Source organism: Ochotona princeps, chromosome 10, assembly GCF_030435755.1.
Source record: "Ochotona princeps isolate mOchPri1 chromosome 10, mOchPri1.hap1, whole genome shotgun sequence".
Taxonomy (NCBI): Eukaryota; Metazoa; Chordata; class Mammalia; order Lagomorpha; family Ochotonidae; genus Ochotona; species Ochotona princeps.
The window spans coordinates 6998613-7024327 of record NC_080841.1 but is presented as its reverse complement, the minus strand read 5'-3'; the positions used below and the strand labels follow the sequence as shown (position 1 = coordinate 7024327).

Genomic DNA, 25715 nt, shown 5'->3' with positions numbered 1-25715 from the left:
CATTTAAGGGAATGTACAGTGATAGTGTAATAGATTATCATATCCAGATGTGAGGATACAATGCAGTATGTATCTCTACTTCCAAATCAAAGACTAACTCCCAAAGAAACTGTTGGACATATCTAAACAATAGAATGCTGGATGGTCTGACATAATCTGCCCCGGCAATGTCAGGGAACACTTAAATAACTGACTGATGGACTTATGACTGCTTATGAAGGACTATACTATTGCAATAATATGGGGAAAATCAGTGGAGTGGTGGTAATTTAGGGAGGGGGTAGGGAAATCCCAGACCCAATGGAATTGTACCATAACATTCAAACATTAAAAAAAAAAAATCTATAATGGAAAAAAAAACTATGTTGTTCAAAGATGAAGGGCCTTGGATTTAAAAAACATATAACAACCTCAAAATTTGTATTTTCTTTAGATTTATTCATTTGCAAGCTAAGACTTTGGTGGACAGAGATGCCATGTATCCACTGCTCACCCTCCAGCAGTGGCCACTGCCAGGAGCTTCATCTGAGCCTCCCTTGGTGTGGCAGTGTCCCAAGCACTGGAGCCATCGTCCACTGCTTCTTACAGTGTCCGCAGCGAGCAGTGCAGACACCAACTGGCTGCCACAGGTAGGTACTTTGCTCATTACACCACAAGAATGGACTGAAAATTCAGTTACTGAAGAAAAGAGACACTTTCTTGATGTGCATAGTGTTTATTTGGTACACATATTAACGTCTACAATAATGAACTGATCAGTAACAGCACCTGTATCCCAGGCCTACAGCAATTTACAAGTTGAGCATCCTTAGTCCAAAACACAAATGCTCCAAAGCCCAAGACCTTTTGAGTATTGACAAGATGCCACCAAGTGGGAAACCCAACAGGTGGACCTCTGTAACAGGTTACACTGAAAATAGTGCCCAAGATTAGAGTCTCAGGAATGTGTGAGCTATTCCCCAAGTGTTTCACGGGTAAACGGAAACAGGAAGCCTGAAACCATTTTGGCCCATGTTGTGGACGAGGGACACTCCACCTGTATGAAGGACAGTGTGTAGGGTTGGAAAGAAGTGGAAGATTTCACAGTATTAGTGAAAACTTTCATCATTAAACAAACTAACACATTAGTACATTGACCCATTTCCCACAAGCAAACAGAATTATTACATATTAGGTGTACTGCTTACAGTGAAAACTTGGAAGCATCAGTTTGTTAACAAACCTGGGAAACTCCCATCCCACACACCTTGACCTTTCAGTCTCTTCTGGAAATGAAATAACTTCGTTACATATCAGATTTATACCTTTTTAAGCAACACCTTGACAATTTACAGTTTTGTTTTATAATATATTTCTTCTTTGAAAGGTGAAGTGAATATAAAAGAGTCCATGTAAATATACTGCTGGCCTGTTTTACCTAAGTCACTATTGTATCCATTTCTGTGTATGAATTTGCTTGTAGACCCAAAACAGTCTGTTTTTAAAAATCACCTTAAAAACAAGTCGTTTTGGAGTTGTACAACTCTTATATTTCATTGTTAAATATGGAACTTGGTCCCTGGAGGCCACAGAATAGTCAAAGTTCAGCTTCTTGGATAACTGGTTATATGAAACAGTAAAAAAAACAAAAAAACTTTAATCTGCAACAGGCTTGGCTGTGTAACAGTGCATCCAGAGTATCATGTTTAGATCACTGAAGTACAATCAGCTTTTAAAACTTAATAAATTCTGATTCATTGGGGTAAGATTAAGAGACCCTTTGAGTCCCAAGCTTAAGACATGTTAAAACACTATTAAGGCATCACTTCACACACAGACCCTGTGCTAACAGAAGTGACGATGCTGGAAAGCTAGGCAGATTTGAAGGCAGGCAGAAGGCTCTTTTTTCTTCTCTTCCACTTTAAGGCTTGCATTCTTAAACTGAACCTATACTGACATTTCATGTAATTTATACATCAACCAGTAGTCAATTGTGGAAATCAAACCTTTTAGATAGTTTAGAACTAACACACTGTCCCTCTGATTCTTTTTTTTTTAAGATTTATTTTATTTTTATTTGAAAGTCAAACATACAGAGAGGAGAGACAGAAAGATCTTCCGTCCGATGATTCACTCCCCAGGTGAGCGCAATGGCCGGTACTATGCCAATCCGAAGCCAGCAGCCTGGAACTTCTTCCAGGTCTCCCACATCAATGCAGGGTCCCAAGGCTTTGGGCCGTCCTTGACTGCCTTCCCAGGCCGCAAGCAGGGAGCTGGATGGGAAGTGGAGCTGCCAGGATTAGAACCGGCGCCCATATGGGATCCCAGGCATGTTCAAGGCGAGGACTTTGGCTGCTAGGCCATGGCGCCAGGCCCCCTCTGATTCTTTTTAAAAGATGATTTCACACATCATTTTGGGTGAATTTCTTCATTATCAGAAGCAGCCAATAAAAATATAACTTGAAACATTATAAAACCTGTATGTTTAATATCATGACATTAAACAGTCTACATTTGGAACAGTTATTGTCACCCATTAATTGTATATCTCTAATTTAATTTGACTGTGTATAGATTGTGAAGTTTACATTGCAAATAGAGTCTAAAAATTTGTATCAATATTCAATAAATTGTATGTTTTTAATCTCATTCATCGTCCTAGCAATCCAAGTGTTCATTAAGTGAAGCCAGCAGAAATGTTATTTCATTAGTATCTTCTTTTTTTTTTTTTAAGTTATTTATTTTTTTTATTTTTATTACAAAGTCAGATACACTGGGAGGAGGAGAGACAGAGAGCAAGTGGAGCTGCCGGGATTAGAACCAGCAGCCATATGGGATCAAGGCGAGGACCTTAACCACTAGGCCACGCCGCCGAGCCCTCATTAGTATCTTCTTAGTTAAAATAGATTCTGGTAATTTCCACAAGTACGGAAAATGTAAACAATTTAAAAATAACGTGCATTCATGAAATTAAATTTGATGCAGGGCAGGGCTAAGCCAAATCGAAGCAAGGGAGAGTGTGTATAGGATCTAAAACCACTTTTGTATATTTTTCTTGCACTTACAAATCCACTTACATTGAAACTTTCCATGATAATTAAAAAAATTGTTTTTAAAATAAAAGATATATCTTACTTTTATTTGGAAGGCAGTCAGAGAAGGAGAGAGAGAGAGAGAGAGAGAGAGAGCTTTCACCTGCTGGTTCACTCCCTAATGGCTGGCCTGGGCCAGGCCACAGCCAGGAGCCAAGGGCAAAGCCAGCAGCCAAGAGGTTTTTCTACGTCTCTCACATGCCCAAGTGCTTCAAATCAACAGGGAGTTCTCATTTGCAAGTCCTCGAAGTTTTATTTTTATAGAAATACTAATTATTTCTTTCATGACCCAAGCATTAGATATTTTTTTGGAGATAGCAAAATAATATAGGTTAAACTGGTTATCTACCATCTTACAGTAAGTTAGAGAAAACAGTTCCAAAGGGATGACATTAAATGCCATCCACTAGCATACTGCCTCAGTAACATTCTTGTAAAAGTTTTTAGACTAGTCTAAGTAGTGATATATGAAATTGGCAAAGAATTTCAATTTCTAAGAAAGGGTAAGATTATAACAGCAGTTTTTGTTTTACCAGTTACAACTCTATGCTGGATATATTTACATACCAGCTAGGAAATAAAGCTTCTCCTAGGATTGTTTTTAAAGCAGATTCCCCCAAATGTCAATTTAACTACATCTGTAAAATTTAGAAAATAAAACGTATATCACTCAAGTACATTCTCTTTATAATGAGGTAATTCTTTTCCATAGGACTAGGTTAAATAGCAACAGTTGATTAAACACAATACTAACTGTACTTGAGGATTATTACAGATTACAAAATTAAGTGTTCACAATCTGTTTTTCTGTTCCTAAAACTGTGTATAAACATTATTTTCTACAGTCTAAGTGGTGTCAGTCCTTTCCTTTGGAGTCAGGGTGTGCTCATGACAGAGGTATGCACACTGGAACGGGCGCCAAGAGACTGGGATCCCTAACCGCAGGTCCCGGAGCCACCCCGGACTGGAGCCACCCCGGACTGGACCTCGGCCTTCCCGAAGCCACCCCGGACTGGAGCCACCCCGGACTGGACCTCGGCCTTCCCGGAGCCACCCCGGACTGGAGCCACCCCGGGCCGGACCTCGGCTCTCCCGGAGCCACCCTGGACTGGACCTAGGCTCTCCCGGAGCCACCCCGGGCCGGACCTCGGCTCTCCCGGAGCCACCCTGGACTGGACCTCAGCTTTCCAACTAAATCACAAAGTTTGTTTTCATGGTGCAAACAGTTGTTTCATCTCTAGTTCTGTGGTTTGAAAAGACAGCTACTTTCTGTGGTTGCATCTCTTAATTTTTTCTTAAATCTTACAATAATCCATCTAACCAGACCTACTTAAAACAAGCAGTAGATAATCCCTGATGGATTTAATATTAGTGCCTAGATATACTGCATTTGTCTAAAAGTACTATGAAAATAGTATATAATGGAAGGATATAGACATTTATTTTCTGCTTCATATTTCTATTATGAATAAAAAATTGTTTCAGAAAATTTTGCAGAATTTGAGAACTATTACATAATTCTACGGTTTTTTTAAAAAAGATTTATTTCTTTTTATTGGAAACTCAGATATACAGAGAGGAGAGACAGAGAAAAAGATTTTCCATCCACTGGTTCACTCCCCAGGTGGCCGCAATAGCTGGAGCTGAGCCAATCGAAGCCAGGAGCCTGGAGTTTCCTCCGGGTCTCCCACATGGGTGCAGGGTCCCAAGGCTTTGGGCTGTCCTCGCCTGCTTTCCTAGGCCACAAGCAGGGAGCTGGATGGGAAATGGAGCTGCCGGGATTAGAACTGGTGCCCATATGGGATCCCAGTGCATGCAAGGCGAAAGACTTCAGTTGCTAAGCTACCGTGCCAGGCCCTATGTTGTTTATTTTTTAAAAAATATTTAGTCTGAACAGAATTTTCAGGTATCAAAAATAGTTAACTTGAAACTCCATGACTGATAGAACCAGAACAAAATCAATGGCAAGGCCAATCTGTGTATGTATATGAGTGTCTACACAAGGGGAGGGAGTTGTCACTGGCTCTGCAGACCAAAAATATCTCAAGGTAATTCACATTTAAAAACTGTTATCAGCTTTTGCCTTGAAGGAATGGCTACATATCAAAGCCATCATTCATATATCAAGTACATGGAAAAGAATATTCTTAATTCCTGTTCCCCAATTACCCATGAAACAGAATATATTCATAAATTCTCATTCTATTCACCTCCCTTTCCCCAAACACATAAAAGCTTAAGCTGAATCACAAAACAGACTATAACTTATTTACCAGAGTTTGATTTATACCTTCAGTTAATATTTCAGGAATAAAAAACTGCAGTTTTATATGTGAGCTATTTTATACAACTGAAAGTATGAGAAAAGAGATGAACATTTCAATAGACAGCTTAAATGTGTCTGCCAGTGAAAGGCTACTTGTTTAAGAAAATAATGCATTTAGTGTAAAGAACAGCATGTGTAACACACACAATCACGGACGAGTTGGTAACAGGACACTTAAATATTGCCTTTCAAATCTCTGCCTAGTTTTCTACACAATTTCTTTATCAAAAAAGAATGTTCTGTCCCAAAATGAGTCATGGAAAGAGACAGGCAGCTACTAAGAAGTTTACAATTGGAAAATATCAAAATCCATGTTTAGATGACTAAAGAAATAATTAACAGGAAAACAATTTATAAGAGGAAGGACAAAACTAAGGTTATATGGAGATTGTAACTTTCAATATCAAGGATGGGGAACTTATGTTGTTTTCATTCGTGGAATATAAAAAAGTGACTACATGTTACTAGCTCAAATCAGAGAAAATAGTTACAATCCTCATACAAAATAAAATATAGTAAAACAAAACAAAAAGCAAACCAAATAAAATTCCTCAGCCAACATAAGCTTTAGTGTATCAGGAGTTTCAATATTCCCGGTTAATTGAAACAGACTGTACAAGTACAAACAAAATATCCAAACTAGAACATCCTTTTCATTGAATAACAACACTAATGTGAAAGGAACCTGTAAAACTTACTGCAAACCTAATCAAATACAGCGTAGTTGCCACCCTTCCCCCTGCACAGTGTAGAGGCTTAGAGCTGAGTCTGACCCTCCATCACAGTTACATGGTCTGGTGCATTTCCGAGGATGTGAACATGATCAAGGCTGTGCTTTCCCAAGGACAATGTTTAAGAAAACACTAAGCATTTCTCCAAACAAGTGACGTGATGTGCAACTACTTACACTTGGGGGCCTCATTTTGTTTTAAAAATACAAACGAACTCACCAAAGTAGAAGAGTTTGACTTTCGCACAGTCTATGGACAGGGAGTTCTCGGTTGGAGGAGCTATAGTGTCCTGGACTATTTCCCAGGACCGAGTTTAGTAGATGAAGGTTGGGCTAATCTTGCTTTGCCTGCTGTTGGTGAGGTAAGCGTCTGTATGCACATACCACACTACCATTTGTAATGGAACTGAGACTTGGCAGAAGTCACCGCGTATTTTTGGTGAGCTCACTGCTCGGAGTGGGGCTCTCAGACCATGCTGGTGCTTGTGACTAAATCACACCCAAGGTGAAATTTCGCATTACATCCAGAGCTCCAGCATCAAAGCCACACATATCCAACATGCCCCTGTCATCTGGGTCTGCAATGGCGAAACCATTGGATGTCATTCCACAAACTATCAATTTAGCTGGAATATCCATTTTCTGTGGGGAAAAAAAAAATCAAAATACATCATTAAGGAATTAAGGAAAAGCAAAAAATCTGCCAAAATTAAAACATTAAAATTTATTTCTCTAATATACCTTTTATCATAAACCATTTTTTAAGCCAATAATTTAGGGTCAGACTGTGAATTTTAGAAAAATGGAAAATAAAATTTCTACCTATTCTATATTTTGATTTGTCCTCCAGAGAAGATTCCTGAGCTGCCTGGGCACTTTGTAGCTCTGAAGTCTGTCAGGACAGTCAGGGAGGCCAGAATTTTTTTTTTTTTTTTAATCAGCAAATCAACTGCTGGGAAAATGTTTTGAGTACAAGTAAACATAAAGAAGTTATTTCTTTGAGTTTATCAGTATTTGGTTTATAACTCTGGTACGCACAACATGTCCCATGAAACAACTTGTTTCTTCACAGATGCATTTAAGATGGGAATAACTGATTTTTTGAGGCTGTTCCAGACACCATTATGAACTCTAGGTGGTGAAGATTCAGCACACGGCCTCTCACCCGGAAGGGCTTGTGCAACACAGCGCCAGGCAGAGTGGGCTCAGCAACTGAATTTTAACAGGTACACATGATGCCAAGGCCACGGGGAGGAAGCCAAGCGCCAAGAATCACTGTCCTTCATCAACAAACTCTGTTTCGACTTTCAGCCACTGTAGTGACATTTCAGCGCTCAGTAGCCCCCTGTTAGCAGGGGCTGCCCTGGGGAGAGCAGCTGGCCATGCGCGTCATTTAGAAAGCTCCAATGGAAGGCACTAGCTGTGTGTGCACACCTCACACAGCGATCTTAGCTTTGCTTTGAATTTCTGTAGTCATTCGGCAAAATTCACAAATACTTCTCCTGGGACACAAGAAATTGTTTTTAAAAGATAAGGTAAGACATTTTCTTTTCCAAGAATACACTTTGCAAAGGATATTCCTTGCAATGTTTAATATTGGAATTTATTAAAGTACCAGTAAACTATATGTGTAGCCAATACTTTCTCTTATTCAAAGTATTGTTGAATGCATTTCTGATGCTGGTTTCCTACAAGCAAGGTGCTGGATGACCTTTAGTGATATCTTGAAAAACAGAGTGAAGGAAAATGGGACTGTGGCCAGGCGAGGAGCAGGGGTTGGGTTTACCTGGCGATAGTCCCTCAGAGCCGCAGCAGGACGGACGCTGCCAGCGCAGGCCTCGCTGCCCGTGAAGACGACAAAGACGTCAGCGGCCGTGCCCGTCCCCTGAGCCCAGAGCATCGGGAGGGCACAGTCCGTCGCTCCCGCCGGGATCTAGGTCACAAACAGAACCAGGGCTGCTCCAGAGGCCATGGTGACACGTCCGCAATACCTAAGTCTTAAAAATTCAGGACACAGGACTCTTCCCAAAGCCTAACTGCATTTTTTACTTTGTGTTTTTCATGGGAAGAATCAAGATGAAGCTAGACATGACACCAACACAGCACATGGTAGGTAACGTAGCAGACGCCGCACGGCCTTAAAGGACGGGTTCTCACCTGATTCAGAGCCGACACAACCTGAGGCAGGGTCATGTCCGCGGTCACCGCACAGGGCTGCATTCCGTGTGAAAACGCAACCACACAAGAATCTTGCTCTGTGCGGGCGGCGACCTGAAAAATTCAGTAGCAATAATCAGCAGACTTGCTGGGGAAACAGAACACCTTGACGTTTACACTACCTTATCTTTAAAAAAAAAAAAGATTTATTTCATTATACGTCAGTATACAGAGAGGAGAAGAGACAGAGAGGAAGATCTTCCGTCCGATGATTCACTCCCCAAGTGGCCGCAAAGGCCAGTGCTATGCCGATCCAAAGCCAGGAGCTCTTCCAAGTCTCCCACATGGGGGCAGGGTCCCAAAGCTTTGGGCCATCCTCGACTGATTATCCAGGCCACAAACAGGGAGCTAGATGGGAAGTGGAGCTGCTGGGTTTAGAACTGGTGTCCATATGGGATTCCGGCACAAGCAAGGCGAGGACTTTAGCTGCTAAGCTACTGCACTGGGTCCTACAGCATAGTTCCAAAACAGCGATAAAAATTTGGAAATAAAGTGTTACAGTATTCTTTTAAAGATATGGTAGTGTGGGCCTGGAGTGGTAGCCTAGCAGCTGAAGTCCTCATCTTGAATGTGCCGGGATCCCATATGGGTGCCTGTTCTAATCCCGGCAGCCCTGCTTCCCATCCAACTCTCTGCTTGTGGCCTGGGAAAGCAGTGGAGGACAACTGCAAACCTTGGGACCCTGTGCCCACATGAAGACCTGGAGGAAGCTCCTGGCTCCTGGCTTCAGACAGGCTCAGCTCTGGCCGTTGCAGCCACTTGGGGAGTGAACCAGAAAACGGAAGATCATCCTCTCTGCCTCTCCTCCTCTCTGTATACCTGCCTTTCCAATAAAACTAAATTAAAAATTATATACAGTAATATACTTGTCAAAGTACCTCTCACTAATTCTTAAGCTGGTTTTACAATAATCCTTTGCAGCAAATTTTATAATTGATCTTCAAAGTTCATAGCAAAATGTCTATCATGAAAAAAACCCACATGGATTTCAAAGTTTTTTCACCAAAATAAATTTACCTTTAATTTTATTTTCCTACAATTACCTTGAAGTACCTCACATATTCATTTCGTTTCAAGCTATACAAACTACAATAGTCCCCAGAAGCTTTGCCTGAAATTTGACCGTCTAGTACTCAATGACAGACTCGTATTAGCCGCTTACTAGTTAATCTTATGTTAGAAAAATTAAAGTTTCTGTGAATTATTCCTTAAACATGCCTTTACAATACACTTAAAATTTTGCTTTACAAACATTATCTTTGCATATAAAAACTGCCAAAAAAGCCGAAAAGACCAAAATAAGTGAACACATAATTCTTTATCATATCTAACTTTATAGTTTTGGCCCATAGTAAATACAATTCAGAAGGGCATTCTAGGTTCTTAGGTTTTTCTCACCATGCACATTGCTGCAGCAGCTGTACTTGCGTTGAGTACACCTCCCAGCACTCTTTGGTTCATAGAAGCACTCACATCCACAGCAAGCAGGAAACGCTTCCCAGTCGGCTCCACTGTCTACAGGGAGAACAACCGTTAAAGCAACCAGGAAGTGTAAGTAAACGATACTTACTTGTCTCTGATATACACTGCTTTTGTAGCTGCGTTAGCAATTAGCAGGGAGGTCTCAAAGCCACATCCCTGGGGGCCAGGGACAGCATCTGCAGGCGGTAGCTTCATTTCCACGTCAGTATGCCAGCCCCCAAATGGGAATTTCTAGCAAAAACATTCTGAGCTAAATAGTAACATCTCATTTCCACCTTCCCCTACCTCCTGGTATCTTCTATTCCATTTTCTGTCTTTATATTTTTGCTTATTCTAGCTACTTCATCTAACAAATTCATGAAATACGTGTCCTTTTAATGTCTGGTGTATTTCACTTGGTATGTTTCAAGGTTTATCTGTGTTATAATAAGCACATTTCATTACTTTTGGAGGCTGAATAATAATTCTACTATATGTCTACAATACATTTTATTCAAATGTTGATGGACAGACACTTGATTGTAGCTGTGGACTGCTGTGACGGATGTATGACATCAATGGACAAGGATTTGTTAAAACATTGATGTTCAATTCCTTTGGGAATGTTCTAGAACTGCTACATGCTACTTCTGAGCACCATTTTGCACTGCTGAATTTTGTAAATCGCTTTTTCTTCAGATGAGACGACCATGTGGATGCCACAATGGCCTGTGAGAGGGAGGCATTATCAACCACAACTTTTATGTAGGACTAGCCTGACAAGTCAGCAGTATTACTTGATGCTGCTGTAGAAGTCTTGTAGTTCGCTGATGAATTTCATTATATATCAGGAACATTTTAAAAACCAGTATTTTTAACTTATTATAGCTCTAATGTTAATTTCCATTTTAAAAACTATCCAGTCAGATACACTTGCCAATTGAGGTTAAAAAAGACTAACCCCAAGCACCTCTTAGAAATGCACATTTTTAAACTTAGCAACCTTTCAAACAGATTTATCAAAATGATGTGATAAAAATGCTATTGTCCAAAGGTTAGTGAGAAACACTGTCCATCAACTTTCAGTGTGGACTATGCAACCAGCTTCCCATGAACGAAGCAAAAAGAAATGACCAATGTAATCAAGAACTAAAATACGGTAAGGCGCATTAGCCACTAGACTGAGCCCTGTGCCATCTGTCTCCAAATAAAAATCGTACCAATACCTTGAATGTTTTATAAAAAGCAGTGTCCAAAGCTTTCAAGATTTCTTCATCAGGGTGCCACTTGAGCTTTCCTCTGACAGCATGACCTGTTTTGTAAGTTTCTAGAGCAATTAAAACATGAAGTGGATGGATACAAGCCTGGAAGCAAGACAGAGACAGAAAGCATAAAATTCAAGCAAAAATGGTCATTCCGTGTCTCAGACTGACGCTATCACATTTCATAAAGAAGCAAGTAAAATGAGGGAGTTTCCTTCTAATTAATAGTCAAGGCAGCGTGGTGCCACAGCTCAGCACAGCTTCACACACTGACCCATCTCCCAGCCTGGAGCTGACCGGGCCATGGGCACTGCTCACCTAATAGTCAAGGCAGCGTGGTGCCACAGCTCAGCACAGCTTCACACACCGACCCATCTCCCAGCCCGGAGCTGACCGGGCCATGGGCACTGCTCACCTAATAGTCAAGGCAGCGTGGTGCCACAGCTCAGCACAGCTTCACACACCGACCCATCTCCCAGCCCGGAGCTGACCGGGCCATGGGCACTGCTCACCTAATAGTCAAGGCAGCGTGGTGCCACAGCTCAGCACAGCTTCACACACCGACCCATCTCCCAGCCCGGAGCTGACCGGGCCATGGGCACTGCTCACCTAATAGTCAAGGCAGCGTGGTGCCACAGCTCAGCACAGCTTCACACACTGACCCATCTCCCAGCCCGGAGCTGACCGGGCCATGGGCACTGCTCACCTAATAGTCAAGGCAGCGTGGTGCCACAGCTCAGCACAGCTTCACACACTGACCCATCTCCCAGCCCGGAGCTGACCGGGCCATGGCACTGCTCACCTTCTTTAGCAGCTGTTCATCACACAGTTTTTCACACACTGAAGATACTTCCGAGTTCCCTGGGCCAAGCACCGAGTTTGCAGTCATCTTTCCCAGGTTTCTCAGCAATGTGGTCAGAGGCATTTCTTGTAACAAAGCCTTCCACACCTTTTAGGGTAACAGCAGCAAAACATTTAGGGGAACATGATTCATTGCAACATAGCCACACCAATAACATGCATAACACATTCACTTGAGTCTTTTCACTTGGAATTCAGAATATTTTCAGAATTAAACTTTTCTTAATTGATAACAAAGTTTATCAAACAAGCTAAATTGATTCTTTAGTAGAATAAAGAAGTAAAGTATATTTTACAATGGAAATGCACGGAAATTTTTTCTTTCAAAATTAGGACAGTGTATTTTCTGGAGTATACCTAACACCAAATTTGGTAGTGAGAACTAACTTTGGGTGTCATTCTAGGTTTTTAAAATAGACATTAATTTCAGGGTTTATCGGTTTCACACGCCCCTGTCCCCCCGCAGCAAGGCTGACTCACCTCTTTGGACTTGAGGTGATCCGTCAGCAGGTGCTCCCTAACCAGTCTGTGCTCCTCTATCAGGTGGGTGACTTCCAGCTCGTCTCTGGTACGCTTCACCTTCTCCACCGCTTCCAGGTACTTCAACAACTTCTCTGATTCCACAGAGAGCGCTTTTTCTTTGTATGATTCACGGACTTCTTTCCAGCCCTTTGTAATATATTTGGTCACAATGGCAAGTCCTTTAACAAGATACATAATTGAAAAGGCAAGTAGAATTACTAAGTAAAACACATGGTATTTTCTGAGAGTGCACACAGCAGGTTTAACGAGACAGAAGTTTTACAAAGGCTCAAACTCCCTGACACTGGGACTCTGTCTTCCGTGTTAGGATGAATACATTAAAGCAAGCAGAGGGAATTCATTTTGGTTACCCCATTACTGTTTAAACAAGGCACTTTACTGAAAACTGAAACTCCTAATATTCTGAGTAATATAAAAAGAGGCTTCTTTTTGGAGACACCAACATTGTAAGCCGTGGCTGAGTGTTGACATCAGGTCCACATTCTGAGAACCACTGAAAATAAAACCTACCTCAATGAGCATCATGTTGACTGGGGCCTTCCTGCTGAACACATTTGTATTTATGAATAAAGGAGATGGCAGGTCCAGACAAGCTGATAGGTCTTTTAAAAATACTTTTTAGAAGCCCAATTTTTAAGAGATTTACTGAAAGAGTCAGAGAGAGAGAGGGCTGAGAATGGCGGCTCCTGCGCTTCTGTCCAATGGCTCACTCCCCACGGGGCCACAGCGGCCAGGACTCAGAGCCTGGGGTGGGGAGGGCACAGCGGTCAGGACTCAGAGCCTGGGGTGGGAGGGGCACAGCGGTCAGGACTCAGAGCCTGGGGTGGGGAGGGGCACAGCGGTCAGGACTCAGAGCCTGGGGTGGGGACGGCACAGCGGTCAGGACTCAGAGCCTGGGGTGGGGAGGGCACAGCGGTCAGGACTCAGAGCCTGGGGTGGGGAGGGCACAGCGGCCAGGACTCAGAGCCTGGGGTGGGGAGGGCACAGCGGTCAGGACTCAGAGCCTGGGGGGGGCACAGTGGTCAGGACTCGGGGCCACAGCGGCCAGGACTCAGGGCCACAGGGGCCAGGACTCAGAGCCTGGGGTGGGGAGGGCACAGCGGTCAGGACTCAGAGCCTGGGGTGGGGAGGGCACAGCGGTCAGGACTCGGGGCCACAGCGGCCAGGACTCAGGGCCACAGGGGCCACAGGGGCCACAGCGGCCAGGACTCGGGGCCACAGGGGACAGGACTCAGGGCCACAGGTGCCAGGACTCAGGCTGACTGAAGTCACAGCTTCATCTGCATCCCCCTGTGGTGGCAGAGACATCTTCTCATGCCCTTCCCAAGCGGAAGTGGAACAACCCAGGGACAATGCATCCCATACAGGATGCAGGCATCCGCAGACAATGGCTTCATGAGTTTTGCCATGACGCCAGTCCCATGGCCAAATATTTTTTTTTAACGATTTATTTTATTTTTATTACAAAGTCAGATATACTGAGAGGAGGAGAGATAGAGAGGAAGTGGAGCTGCCGGGATTAGAACCAGCGGCCATATGGGATCAAGGCGAGGACCTTAGCCACTAGGCCATGCTGCCGAGCCCGGCCAAATATTTTTAAAAAGGGAACATAATCTGTTTTTTACTGTAAAGTTCTTTCAATAGTAGAAAGAGCTTTGGATTGAGAGTAGGAAAATCTGGGTTCCACTCCATCAATAAGTGGTAGTCCTTTTAGGTCCACTTCTAAAAAAGGTAGAGATGAAATTCCAATGTCCAAATGTTCATGATGGCAAGCAGGTAAAATGCAGACGTGAAACTGATCATGTGATATAATAGTCTCAGGAACGTGTAAGACTAAAGACGGTATCCACTGTCAAGGACTTTAGTCAAGTCATGACTTAGTGTCACTAAAAACATGACTGAAGGAGCTGGAATACAGATTTTTATGTTGTCTTCTGATTTCTCTTTTAGGATTTATTTTTATTGGAAAGCCAGACTGACAGAGAGAAAGACAGACAGACAGATCTCTCACTCGCCACTTCACTCCCCAAGTGGCCACAACTGCCAGAACCAGGCTGAACCAAAGCCAGTTTTTATGTCAGTTGGTTTCCAAATGTCCACAGTTCTTACAGTTTATCAAACTAGCTAAGGGGCTTGTAATGTCAAGATTAGGTTTCTCATGGTATAAGATGTCATTTCTCTCTCTTTTTATAAATATTCATTTATTTTTATTGGAAAGGCTGATTTACAGACAGAAGGAGAGACAGGAAGATCTTTCATCTGCTGGTTCATGCCCCAAATGGCTGCAATGGCCAAAGCTGAGCTGTTCTGAAGCCAGGAGCCAGGTGCAGGGTCCCAAGGTTCTGAGCCATCCGGTACTACTTTCCCAGATCACAAGCAGGGAGCTTGACGCGAAATGGAGCAGCCAGGATATGAACCAGCATTCATATGGGATCCCAGTGTATACAAGGCAAGGACTATAGCCATTAGGCTACCATGTACCAGGCCCGCTGTCTTCTGATTTTTAAAAATATTGACAAATAATCCATTCCATATCCCATCTCCATCATTGTGTAGGTCAAAATGAAACACAGCTCCGAGCCACACTGAGCCTCACATGCAGGAACTTCTAACATACTGTGACTGCTGCTACTTTCCAGATTTTGGCATAAAAATATCCTTAAGGTCTGGGCTGCTCCAATTCCCATCCAGTGTCCTGGTAATGCACCTGGGAAGGCAGCAGACCAGGGGCCAAGTGGTTGGGCTTGGCCATGTACATGGGAGAAACTCCTGGTTCAGCCTCAGCAGTCATGTCCGTTGGGGGAGTGAATCAGTAGATACAATATCTAACTTTCTCTATTTACTCCTTCAAATAAATAAATAAGTCTTTAAAAATCCTAACTTCTTCATGCCCAAAACACTTCCAACCACATCAGAAAAAAAGAACTCCATATGACAAAGAAAAAATTGGGTGGGTGGTGGCTTCTGCCAGGGTTGGGGAAGCGGGCCTGGGGACTTGCGCACACACTTGGGTCTCAGGTGGATAGGGTCCTAGACCACCAAGTTGGTATGGGCCAGAGGACTCATACACACTTGGGTACCCAGTGGGCAGAGGCATAGGGTCTCAGGCTGGTATGTTGGCACGGTGTGTTGGTGGACTGGGTCTGAGGACCTGTGCATGCTTTTGGGTCCCATGTGGGCAGGCAGGGTTCCAGGTTAGCATGCTACCGTGTCACAGAACTGGGCTGGGGAACCCATGTACTTGTGGGCACAGGGCTATACACTGGTTAGGAGAGGAGGTACAGGAATGTGTGTATGTGGGACAGTTGAGGGACTATGTTATAGGTGAGGAATGACTTCTGGGGACTTCCACTGAGCAGGCCACTGTATCTGCAGGCAAGTGAGGGCGAATTGGAAGAGGGAAGCTGGAGGACCTTTCTGGGTCAGACCTATGTACCCACCCACATGGCAGAACTGAGCTGGGTCACTTAGCATTAACTGACTGCCGCCCACTGCTCACCAGAGCACACAACTCTAGGGCTGGGGGACCTGCCTGGCAGGGCTAGACCACAGTATGCGCTAGTGAATTTCCAAGCAGGAGATGGGTCATGTTTGGCTGGACCGTGACACTAAGCGACACATGAGACAACGGGTCTGGGGAAAGTTTCTGTTGGTGATACGTGGGCATACCCCCATAGGACTGCGAAACCTGCTGATTTGCTCAAGAGCTGGAGGTGGTGATGGGCCAAACTAGGCATGAGCAGGGAATTCACTGACACACTTGGGAACTGGGGCTGGTAACAAGCTGGGCTGGTCTAGGCTGCAGCTCCTGTAGGCCCAACAAAGAAATGAGTGTGGGCAGGCCAGGCCGCAACATCCTCCAGCATAAAGGCTGAGTCTGGGGAGTGGACTATGCCAGGTAAGGAACTAGCACACACGTGTGAAATCTGAGTCTGGGAGTAGGCCTTGGAGGGCAACTTGGGGAACTCTCCTGGTGGGCTGCAGCTCCTGCTCAGGCAGGGCTCGGTGTGGCCCAGTCTTGGCAAGGTTGCTTCACTTGCTGGTAGGTGTGTGTATGTGTGTTAGTTTGGGGGGAAGTTGGGGGAGAAAGGACAGAGCAGGGCCAGGCTAAACCGCAGCATACTGGTATGGCCAACATTCAAGACACACTGCGGGTCATGCCGGGTTAGGCTGTCATACCTACTAATTTGTATGAAAGCCAGGGATGGGAAAGGTCGGGCAGGGCTAGGCTACAGCACCCACCAGCAAGAGCTGGGACTCGGGGCAGGATGCTGGTTCAGGCCAAGCTACAGTATCTGATGGCAAAGGCCAGATGGGGGACGGGTTATGCTGAGCTGGGTGGGAGCAACAACAAGCACAGACAAGATCTGTGGCTGGGAGCAGGCCTGGTTGGGCAGCTAAGGGAACACAATAGCTGGGCTGTGGTTCCCACTGGTGAGCGCGAGAGCTGGAAATGCCTGCAGCATCCCTTGGCATGAGTGTGGACTAGGTCTGGGGTATGCCAGACTGGGCTAGGCTCCAGCACCTGCTGGTATTCGCAGCAGCACAGAGTGTAGGACAGGCTGGGCTAGAACTCAGTAACCACTGAAGCACATGAGTGCTGGTCTGGGGTTGGCCCAGGTGAGGCTGGGCTGGAGCACCGGTAAGAGCAGAACGGGTGGGGGCCAGTGTGGCAAGGCCACTGTACCTTCCGGTGAGTGCTGGGGCAGGAGGTGGGGCAAGCACCTACTGGTGCCACAAGATCTTCGACTGGGAAGTGGCCTGATAGAGAGGAGCTTGGGGAACTCCCCTGTCAGGATGCAGTCCCTGCTGGTGAGTGCAAGAACCTAGGCTGGGAGCAGCCCAGACTGGGCCAGGTTATAGTTCCTATTGGTATATGTTTGGGTCAGGTCAACAAGCAGGCTGAGCCAGTTCATACCACCTGTTGGCAGATTTGAGAACCAGGAGATGTGGGAGAGGCTGGGATGGGCTAGGATGCAGCGCATACCAGCATGAGCTGGAAATGGGGGTAGGCTGGGGAGAGCCACGCTGCAGCACCCGCCTGCTAACGCTAGGGTGAGGCAGGCCACGCCACACAGGGCCGCGGCATCTACTAGTGCATATAAGACCTGGGTGGAGGTAAGCCTGGTAGGGGAGCTGAGAGGGCTCCCCTGCTGACAACTACTACTCCTGGTCAATGTGAGAACTGCAAGTTGGGGCAGACCAGGTTGGGCAGGGCTATGAAACTCACTAGCCTGCATGTGTGCTGGGTTAGGCAGACAGCCAAGCGGGGCTAACCGGCTTAGCCAGAGTTAAGTGCAGGCTGGTTGGGTTCTATTGCAGCATTAGCTGGCATGTGCCAGGAATGGGGGCAAGTCCTGTCAGGCTGCACTGCAGAACTACCTGGAAAGTACAAGAGCCAGGGCTTTGTGTAAGCCCACTAGGGAAACTATTGGCGCCCCTCTGATGGGCTGCAGCTTCCAAGAGTGGGCATGAGAACCAGGGCTGGAGATGGGCCTGACTGGACAGGTGGTTACATAAGTGTGGGCTGGACAGTGGGCTGGATCGGGCTGGGCGGGGATGTAACCCACAGGCTTTTACAACAGCTGAATGGGATGCAGAAGGGTCTGGACCAGTCTGCTGCACAAACTAGCATGCGTAGGAACTGGGGCTGGGGACCGGCCTGGTGGGGATTCCTGGGGGTCACTTCAGCTAGCTGCTTCCTGCTGGTGTACGTGGGGGCCAGGTGTGTAGTGGGCAGGGCTAGAGTGGGCTGCAACATCCACTCGTCTACATGACAGATGGGTCAGTATGAATTGACGGCAACTGCAACCACCAGTGTGTGTATGTAAGCTGATGTGGGTGACAGACTGAGCCAGACCCTGCACTGGCACACACAGGAGTCATTTCTGGAGTAACTTGTGGTAAGGTTTCTTTGAGGACCCCTCTAACTGGACTGCTGGGCTCAAAACTCCAACCACGGGGAAACCCCAGGATCTGTGGTCTGACCCCGGAATGCCTGTGTCAGAATTGGGCCTTCTTGGTTGTTGAAGCCTATGTGGTGGGCGGCATGCCCAGATGGACACGGGAACATGAAAGCTCACTGAGGCTTGCAGAGCACATGGAGTACCATAACAGAGGAAGGAGGGCAGAAGAAATTGGACAGCTCTCCCCACCAAGCTTTGAAAGCAAGTATCTGGGTGAGTGGAGACTCTAAGGTGGACCATGCCATCTTGGAGCAATGAAATTAACACCATCTCAGAACTATCAAAACCACTTAAACGATATTCTTGGAACATGCTCCACATCGGGGAACTTGGGAGGACATTGAGTGCTGTCTCCCATCCCTGGGGACTGATGCGGTTAGGCAGCTGCGAGTGGTCTCTCCCCTTCCCCTTCTCCCAACCCCATCATAGAGGAAGAAAAATAACACCAGAAGCACCTGCCCCATGTACTTCCCCGCCCACCTCAACCTGCCCATCCTAACCAAAGTCTACATAAACATACATTCTTCTTGACTATGCAAACATTATCAAAAACAAATTTATTAAATTACAAAGTTTTAAAACCATTTGGGGAAAAGGTACATAATATATATGAAGTGACTCATCTCTCTAGGTATCCAGTTTTTAGTAGTGTCCTCCATAACAGGTGCTAAGTGAATACTAAATGGATGGTCACTATGATCAGTATTACAGATATGATATTTAGTCACAGCAATTCCTATGGCTTGCTTTCCTTTCCTCTTCATGAAACAGGGAGGCACAAAAACTCAGAAAGCTTGTTACAAAGTAACAGGCATATCTTGGGCCCAGCCCTGCAGCCTAGTGGCTAAAGTCCTCACCTTCTTTGCACTGGGATCCCATGTGGGCACCGGTTCTAATCCCAGCAGCTCCATTTCCCATCCAGCTCCCTGCTTCTGGCCTGGGAAAGCAGTTGAGGACGGCCCAATGCCTTGGGTCCCTGCACCTGCATGGGAGACCCAGAAGAGGCTCCTGGCTTCTGGACTGGCTCAGCTCCAGCCATTGCGACCGCTTGGGGAGTGAATTAGAGGAAGGAAGATTGTTCTCTCTGTCTCTGCTCCTCCTCCCTGTATGTCTGACTTCCAGTAAAAACAACAACAAAAACACAAAGTAATAGGCATATGTAAACTTCCAGTGGCTTTATTTAGTTCAGTGTCCATATTAGTCCAGCCCAAGAGTTTCTATTTCTCTCCAGAGTAGGACCATTAATTACGATAGATCCAATGAGGTCGTCATAAGTTGTCTTCCCACAGGTAGAGACAACCACCCCCAGCTACCATGTCCCCTGGCTGAGTGCTCAGAGGCAATTCACCTGCTGAACTGGTAAGTTCAGCACTGGCTCAGGTAGCCTTCAGGGTGCATGGAACACACGTCCTGGAAGACAGGGAGGGAAAGGCGGGACGAGGACGGAGGACGGAGGACGGAGGACGGAGGACGGAGGACGGAGGACGGAGGACGGAGGACGGAGGACGGAGTGGGGCAGTCTGGCTACCGCCATCTGCTGGCCAAGAGCTGTTTTGCTTACAACCTTCATCTTGTTCTCGCTGCTTTCTCAACCCATCATCACTGGAGTGTGCATCCTGTCTGGCATGGTAACATGTCAAGATTTAGAATATTAACCTGCAGTTCTGTGATGAGATTCTTAACCATTCATGTCTGGACTGCCTGTTGTCCATGTACTGTACTCATGTACTGCCTGTACTCAGCTTGATCCTAATCATGTTTGAATTAATCTATCTGTGTACAATTTAAGAATAAAAGTCTATTTCTAAAAATATTACAAAATGATGCCAAAGAAAACGTTTCCACGTGTGGGGCGCTCTCAGTCCCCACCCTCCCCCGAGGGCCTTACCTTCACTGGAAGGTTTGAGATGTGACAGTCGTAACAGATCTTTGTGAGCCCAGCCGTTTCTCTGTTTGTATTTCGTAACTGCCAGAGCAAGGGCCAGGCCGCTTTTCTCGTTGTACCAGTCCGCGACGGCCTTCCGCAGAGCGCGCCCCCACATGCCGCACTTCATGCTCTCCCTCAGATCTTTCTTAAACTGAATGAAAGTAAAGAGATGGGTGGGGATGCGGCAGACTTCGGACACGGCTTTGAAGGCGGCCTGCTTGGTGCCCGTGTCGGAGCACTGGGAGCACACGGCAAGCGCGAAGAGCAGGGGCTCTGGCCTGGCGGTCCTGCCCCCCTCACTGAAGAGCTTTATGTCCTCGATCACCTCGCAGCCCCTGCCGTCTTCAATCAGCCTCAGCAGAGCCTCGGCGTTCTCAAGGCCCAGTTTCTGCTCTTTGACATGGTAAGTTCCGCCTTCAGAGCCGAAGCACAAGAAGCGGCGCAGCCTGCTCTGGTCGGTGACCTGCCACCCACAGCCGTCCTTAGAGCTGCCAGGCCGCCTGGCGTCCGGCGCCTGTAGCGGGCTCGCCGCGTCCTCCATGGCTGCTGTCCTTCAGAGTACCTAGCAAGCAAAAAGCAAAACATCATCACAATCACGTAAACACAACATAACTATGCAGAGGAAAACTATATTTATTATACGTTTACTGAAATCTGTTACGGAATAGTCTTTTTTTTTTTAAAGATTTTACTTATTTTTATTGGAAAGGCGGATATATTGAGAGAGGGAGAGACAGAGAGGAAGATCTTCTGTCCTCTGATTCACTCCCCAAGCAGCCACAATAGCCAGAGCTGAGCCACTCTGAAGCCAGGAGCCAGGAGCTCTTTTAGGTCTCCCACGTTGGTGCAGGGTCCCAAGGCTTTGGGCCATCCTCAACTGCTTTCTCAGGCCACAAGCAGGGAGCTGGATGGGAAATGGAGCTGCTGGGATTAGAACTGGCGCCCATATGGGATCCCAGCGTATGCAAGGCGAGGACTTTAACCACTATGCTATCGTGCCGGGCCCCTGTTATGGAATATTTATGAGATTTTACTTAAAAACGGAGTTACGGAGAACGAGACCAGCATCGAGGGCAGGAGCAAGTGACAGAGATATGGACACTATTTTCCACACGACGATTGGCTCCCCAGGCAGCTGCGCAGGCAGGGCGGACCAGGCTCAGCAAGGAGCCCTGAGCTCCACCTGCTCTCCCACACACGTGAAGGATCCCAGCGCCCGGGCTGCCTTCTGCTCCCTCCCCAGGGGCTTTAGCAGGGAGCTGGACTGGTGGGGGAGCAGCCAGGACTTTCACAAATGCTCACAGAGTACACCGGTGTTGCAGGGCACAGCTTAACTTGCTGTTCCTGAAGCTAACTCACTCACTCACTACACACTCTGCTTTTGAAAGACTTATTTCTATGTGAAAGGAAGAGACAAGGAGAGACAGGGAAACGTGTCATCCACCCCCTGGTTCATATCTCGAACGGCCGCAAAGGCTGCAGCTGAGCGCACCAGGAGCCAGGCACTTCTCACAGGTCTCCCACGTGGGTACAGGGGCCCAAGCACTTGGGCCAGCCGCCACTGCTTTCACAGGTCACTTGCAAGGAGCTGGAAAGCAAGTGGAGCAACTGGGATGTGAACTGGTACCCAGGTGGGATGCTGGCATTACAGGTGGAGGCTTATCCTACCAAGCCATGGTGCTGGATTCCTGTCCCCCAGCCAAATTATCGGATTTAAAAAAAAAAGATTATAAACTATGAAGGAATATAAAGGGGTCAGACCAAGAGAGAGAGAGAAAAAAGAAAAAAAAAAAAACCTTCTTCACCCTGAAGGGAGGAGGCTACGTGCTAAGGGTTTGAGGGACAGTGATCTGCAAGTTGGGCAAGCTCCCATCTGACAGGAGATGTAAAATTCAACAGGATGCGGAGACGTTGGCTCACACAGAATACTGAAGGCAGATCTCAGATGATGGCGCTGCCAGACAGGGCTAAGCCCACATGACCACACAGCCTCATGTTCTGAGTGTGACTGCTGGAAACAGCTTCCAACTGCGCTGACATTAGGGTCCAAATTGCAAAGAAAGCTTTGGTACGAATGCGCCTGTCAGTATGGGTGCAGGCCTTAGGTGATAGCATTCACGGGTTCACTCCCGAAATGCCTGCAACAGGAGGGATGGACCAGGCAAAAGCCAGGAGCCAAGAGCTTCCTCCAGGTCCCCCATGTTGTTACAGTGGCCCAAGGATTTGGGCCATTCTCTGCTGCTTCCCCAGGCCATAAGCAGGGAGCTGGACTGGAATTGAAGCAGCCAGGATTTGACTGAAGCCCATGGGGATGCTGGCTCGGCAGGCAGTGATTAGCCTAGCACAGCACTGCAGCAGCCCATCATACTGACTCTTACCCGTTTCAGTTTGGCTTTTGTCTTTCAAACCAAATACCTATGAGAACACAATCTCCTCTTCGGGAGATGACGTTTTTAAAAAACATTTATTTTGATTGAAAAGTCAGATATACAGAGAGGGGGAGAGACAGAGAAAGATCTTTCGTTTGCTGATTCACTCCCCAAGTGGCTGCCCAGCTGGAACTAAGCTGCGCTGAAGCTAGGAGCCCTGAGCCTCTTCCGGGTCTCCCATATGGATGCAGGGTCCCAAGGCTTTGGGCCATCCTTGACTGTCGCTGACTGTTTTCCCAGGCCACAGGCAGGGTGCTGGATGGGAAGCGTGGCAGTCAGAGCATGAAGCAGTCTCCACATGGGATCCCAGCTAGGCTACCACGTTGGGCCCAGGAGATGACATCTTAAACTGACCACTGCAGCGGTTTTGTCTTAGTCTGACCATGACATTCTGCTGTACATTTCCAGCTTCTCCACCAGCAGGTCCACGCAAGCTCACTGGTTTTATGTTGGAAGAACACTGAAGTCCCACAGAACGCTAGCCCTTTCAGTCACACCTACTGTCCTGTGCCAAGGCCCACTGGCGAGAGCAAGGGTCCCAACCCAAGCCTCAGGCTTCACCCACCCCCAGCCAAACGATTTCGCTTCCACAGCTCACTGTGACCATGTCTAGCGACATCACTGGTCCCTTAGACCGCGGGAAACAGGCCTGGCTTTTAAGTAATTAGTAACACCTAAGGACAACGAAATCCCACTAGAGGCAATTTTTGGAAGCATTTGTTTAAGGATTAGGTATGACTGGCGTCCTTTCCTGTAATGCATTTATTTTGAAAATAAGAATCTCAACACACATGATGAAAAAATACAGGCATTCAAATCAAATCTTATAGTGAGAATAAGTAAATGTGCTATATACAAATGATGGGAACAAAAGAGAAATGAAAAAGGGAAAGCAATGAGTAATGAATACTAAGTCAAATGATCATGCGAGAACAGTAGTTCTCTGTTAAGGTTTCCTTACTTTGACAACCTATGCAGGTTTCTTTTGTAGAGCAAACGGCTCAATTGATTTTTAAAATTAGGAAGGATGCCAAGAGAGGTAGTCCCCAAATAAACTCCTTGTAATTCCTATTACACGTATCAATAAACATGATGGGAGTTCGCTGTTTCAGATGGAGCTCCTGTGTTGAACTGGACCTTTCTCCTGAAAGCAGGAGAGTCCAGGCCACTGAGTCAGCAACCTCCACCTTCCCCGCTAGGCTCCAGACACAGGGCAGGCCCCAGCGCACGCCGACCAGCCAGCTTCCTCCTGTCACTGTCACCTGCTTCCCACCCGACAACACCCACTGGAAACACCCCTTTCTTTTACAGAATAAGGTGCTGCTGGATTCCAAAAGAACAAATAGAAGTCAACTGATACCCTTCAACTTACTTTGGTTGTAATTCTGTCTTTTGACAAAAGATGTGACTTTTCCACAGCAATGCAGAAGGAATATTCCCCATTTTTGCACAATACATCAACGATTGCCATGAAGAGCTACGCCTTCTGGCAGCAGACACTGCTTATGCTTAGCCTCTTGCGCAGTCCTGACCCGACCCTCCAGGGTTCAACACAAAACAGCGAAACAGATCATACTAGTGACAGCCACGACGCCTTTCAATTTGCACACGTAAATTCAAGAGGTTCAAACTGTTCAGTGAAAGACGGACGAAGGAACGGGCACCACATGCCACACTACATTCTGTCACTTTGGCTAATATACAAATTAACTTCATCATTGGCTACGTGGTATGACCCTGTGGTATAATAAAAATATCTGGCCTTCATGCTTGGATTCTGACAGTTTAAACAACGAAACCCTTAGAATTCCCTGAGTGACAGCAGTGTCCTTGTTGTGCTAACAGGGCAACTGGTTGGAGGCTTCCAGAAAGCTTCAGGGGAGTGGATTCCTACAAAGAGGGTACATGTGATTACAGCGTGGGAACTCTGGGCAGCCCCACATCCTGCAATGGGAAGAAGTGACATAGCACCCTAGCATAATTAATCAGCCATGCCAGCACAAAGAAACCGCACTTAAAGCTTTGGGACACGGATGCGCGCTGGCACTGCCCGAGTGCTGCTGGGAAGGACACATGCTTCGATCCCACAAGGAGGGCCAGATACTCCGTCTCATTTCCCTGCCTCTAGACATCGTGGGCTCCCCGACTCTTAGTTCCTAAGCTGTGTCCCTTTAATAAAACTGCAATGTTAAGTACAGTGCTGGCAGGCTACTGAGGGCTCTAGGCACTAGCCACTCTCAGGGCTTGTGGCCGTGGGAGCTGGGCTCTGCTTGCAGCTGCCAGCTCCCAAACAGGCGATCTTACTGAGCACTGTACCAGTCCGGCTGGGTAATGTCAGAACGCAGCCGAGCTGTGGGACACTCAGCCAGGGCCAGAAAAGTGTTTCTACTAGACATCAAAACCACTATTGACAAACAATGTAAATAACCAAACCAAACCTATCTTTATCAAAATTGTGCTTAAATGACATCACCTAGAAAATAAAAAGACAACTCATGGAATAGAGAAAACATCTGCAAATCATATGTATAATAAGAGATACAGCTACAATATATAAACAACACTCACATATCAATAATCACACAGTAAAACACCCAGCTAAGCAAACAAGCTAACGGTTGAAGCAGACTTAAAAGATACTCAGAGCAGCCAAGAACTTCTCGACCCTCACTGTGGCCCTCCTTGTTGGGCTGTGTCTCATCAACTGGCTCCTGTCTTCTACCTGGGAACAAACTTCTTTGGTCAAACTTCTGTGGGCTAGGTGCAGTAGCCTAGCAGTTAAAGTCCTCGCCTTGCAGGCACCGGGATCCCTTTTGGGCACCGGTTCTAATCCCGGCAGCCCTGCTTCCCATCCAGCTCCCTGCCTGTGGCCTGGGAAAGCAGTGGAGGACGGCTCAAAGCCTTGGGACTCTGCACCTGTGT

At 46.3% G+C, this 25715-nt stretch overlaps 1 protein-coding gene across 1 annotated transcript; it reads right to left on the bottom strand.

The window, feature by feature from the left end:
- Positions 1–6325: 6325 nt before the first annotated feature.
- RO60 (Ro60, Y RNA binding protein) lies at positions 6326–20914 on the bottom strand. The gene is made up of 8 exons (XM_004578804.2): positions 20326–20914; positions 12409–12629; positions 11870–12016; positions 11032–11169; positions 9743–9859; positions 8285–8398; positions 7914–8060; positions 6326–6769 (listed from the first exon to the last, which is right to left on the bottom strand). The coding sequence occupies exons 1-8, from the start codon at positions 20903–20905 to the stop codon at positions 6617–6619; spliced, it is 1617 nt and encodes a 538-aa protein (XP_004578861.2). The 5' UTR covers positions 20906–20914; the 3' UTR covers positions 6326–6616.
- Between the last annotated feature and the right edge of the window lie 4801 nt (positions 20915–25715).

Coding starts and splice junctions, on each gene's coding strand:
- RO60 (XM_004578804.2), bottom strand. CDS start 20,905: ATGGAGGACGCGGCGAGCCCGCTACAGGCGCCGGACGCCAGGCGGCCT. Junction 12,017..12,408: donor ATCACCTCAAGTCCAAAGAG/GTGAGTCAGCCT, acceptor TTACCCTAAAAG/GTGTGGAAGGCTTTGTTACA. Junction 8,399..9,742: donor CTGCTGCAGCAATGTGCATG/GTGAGAAAAACC, acceptor TGAATTTTTCAG/GTCGCCGCCCGCACAGAGCA.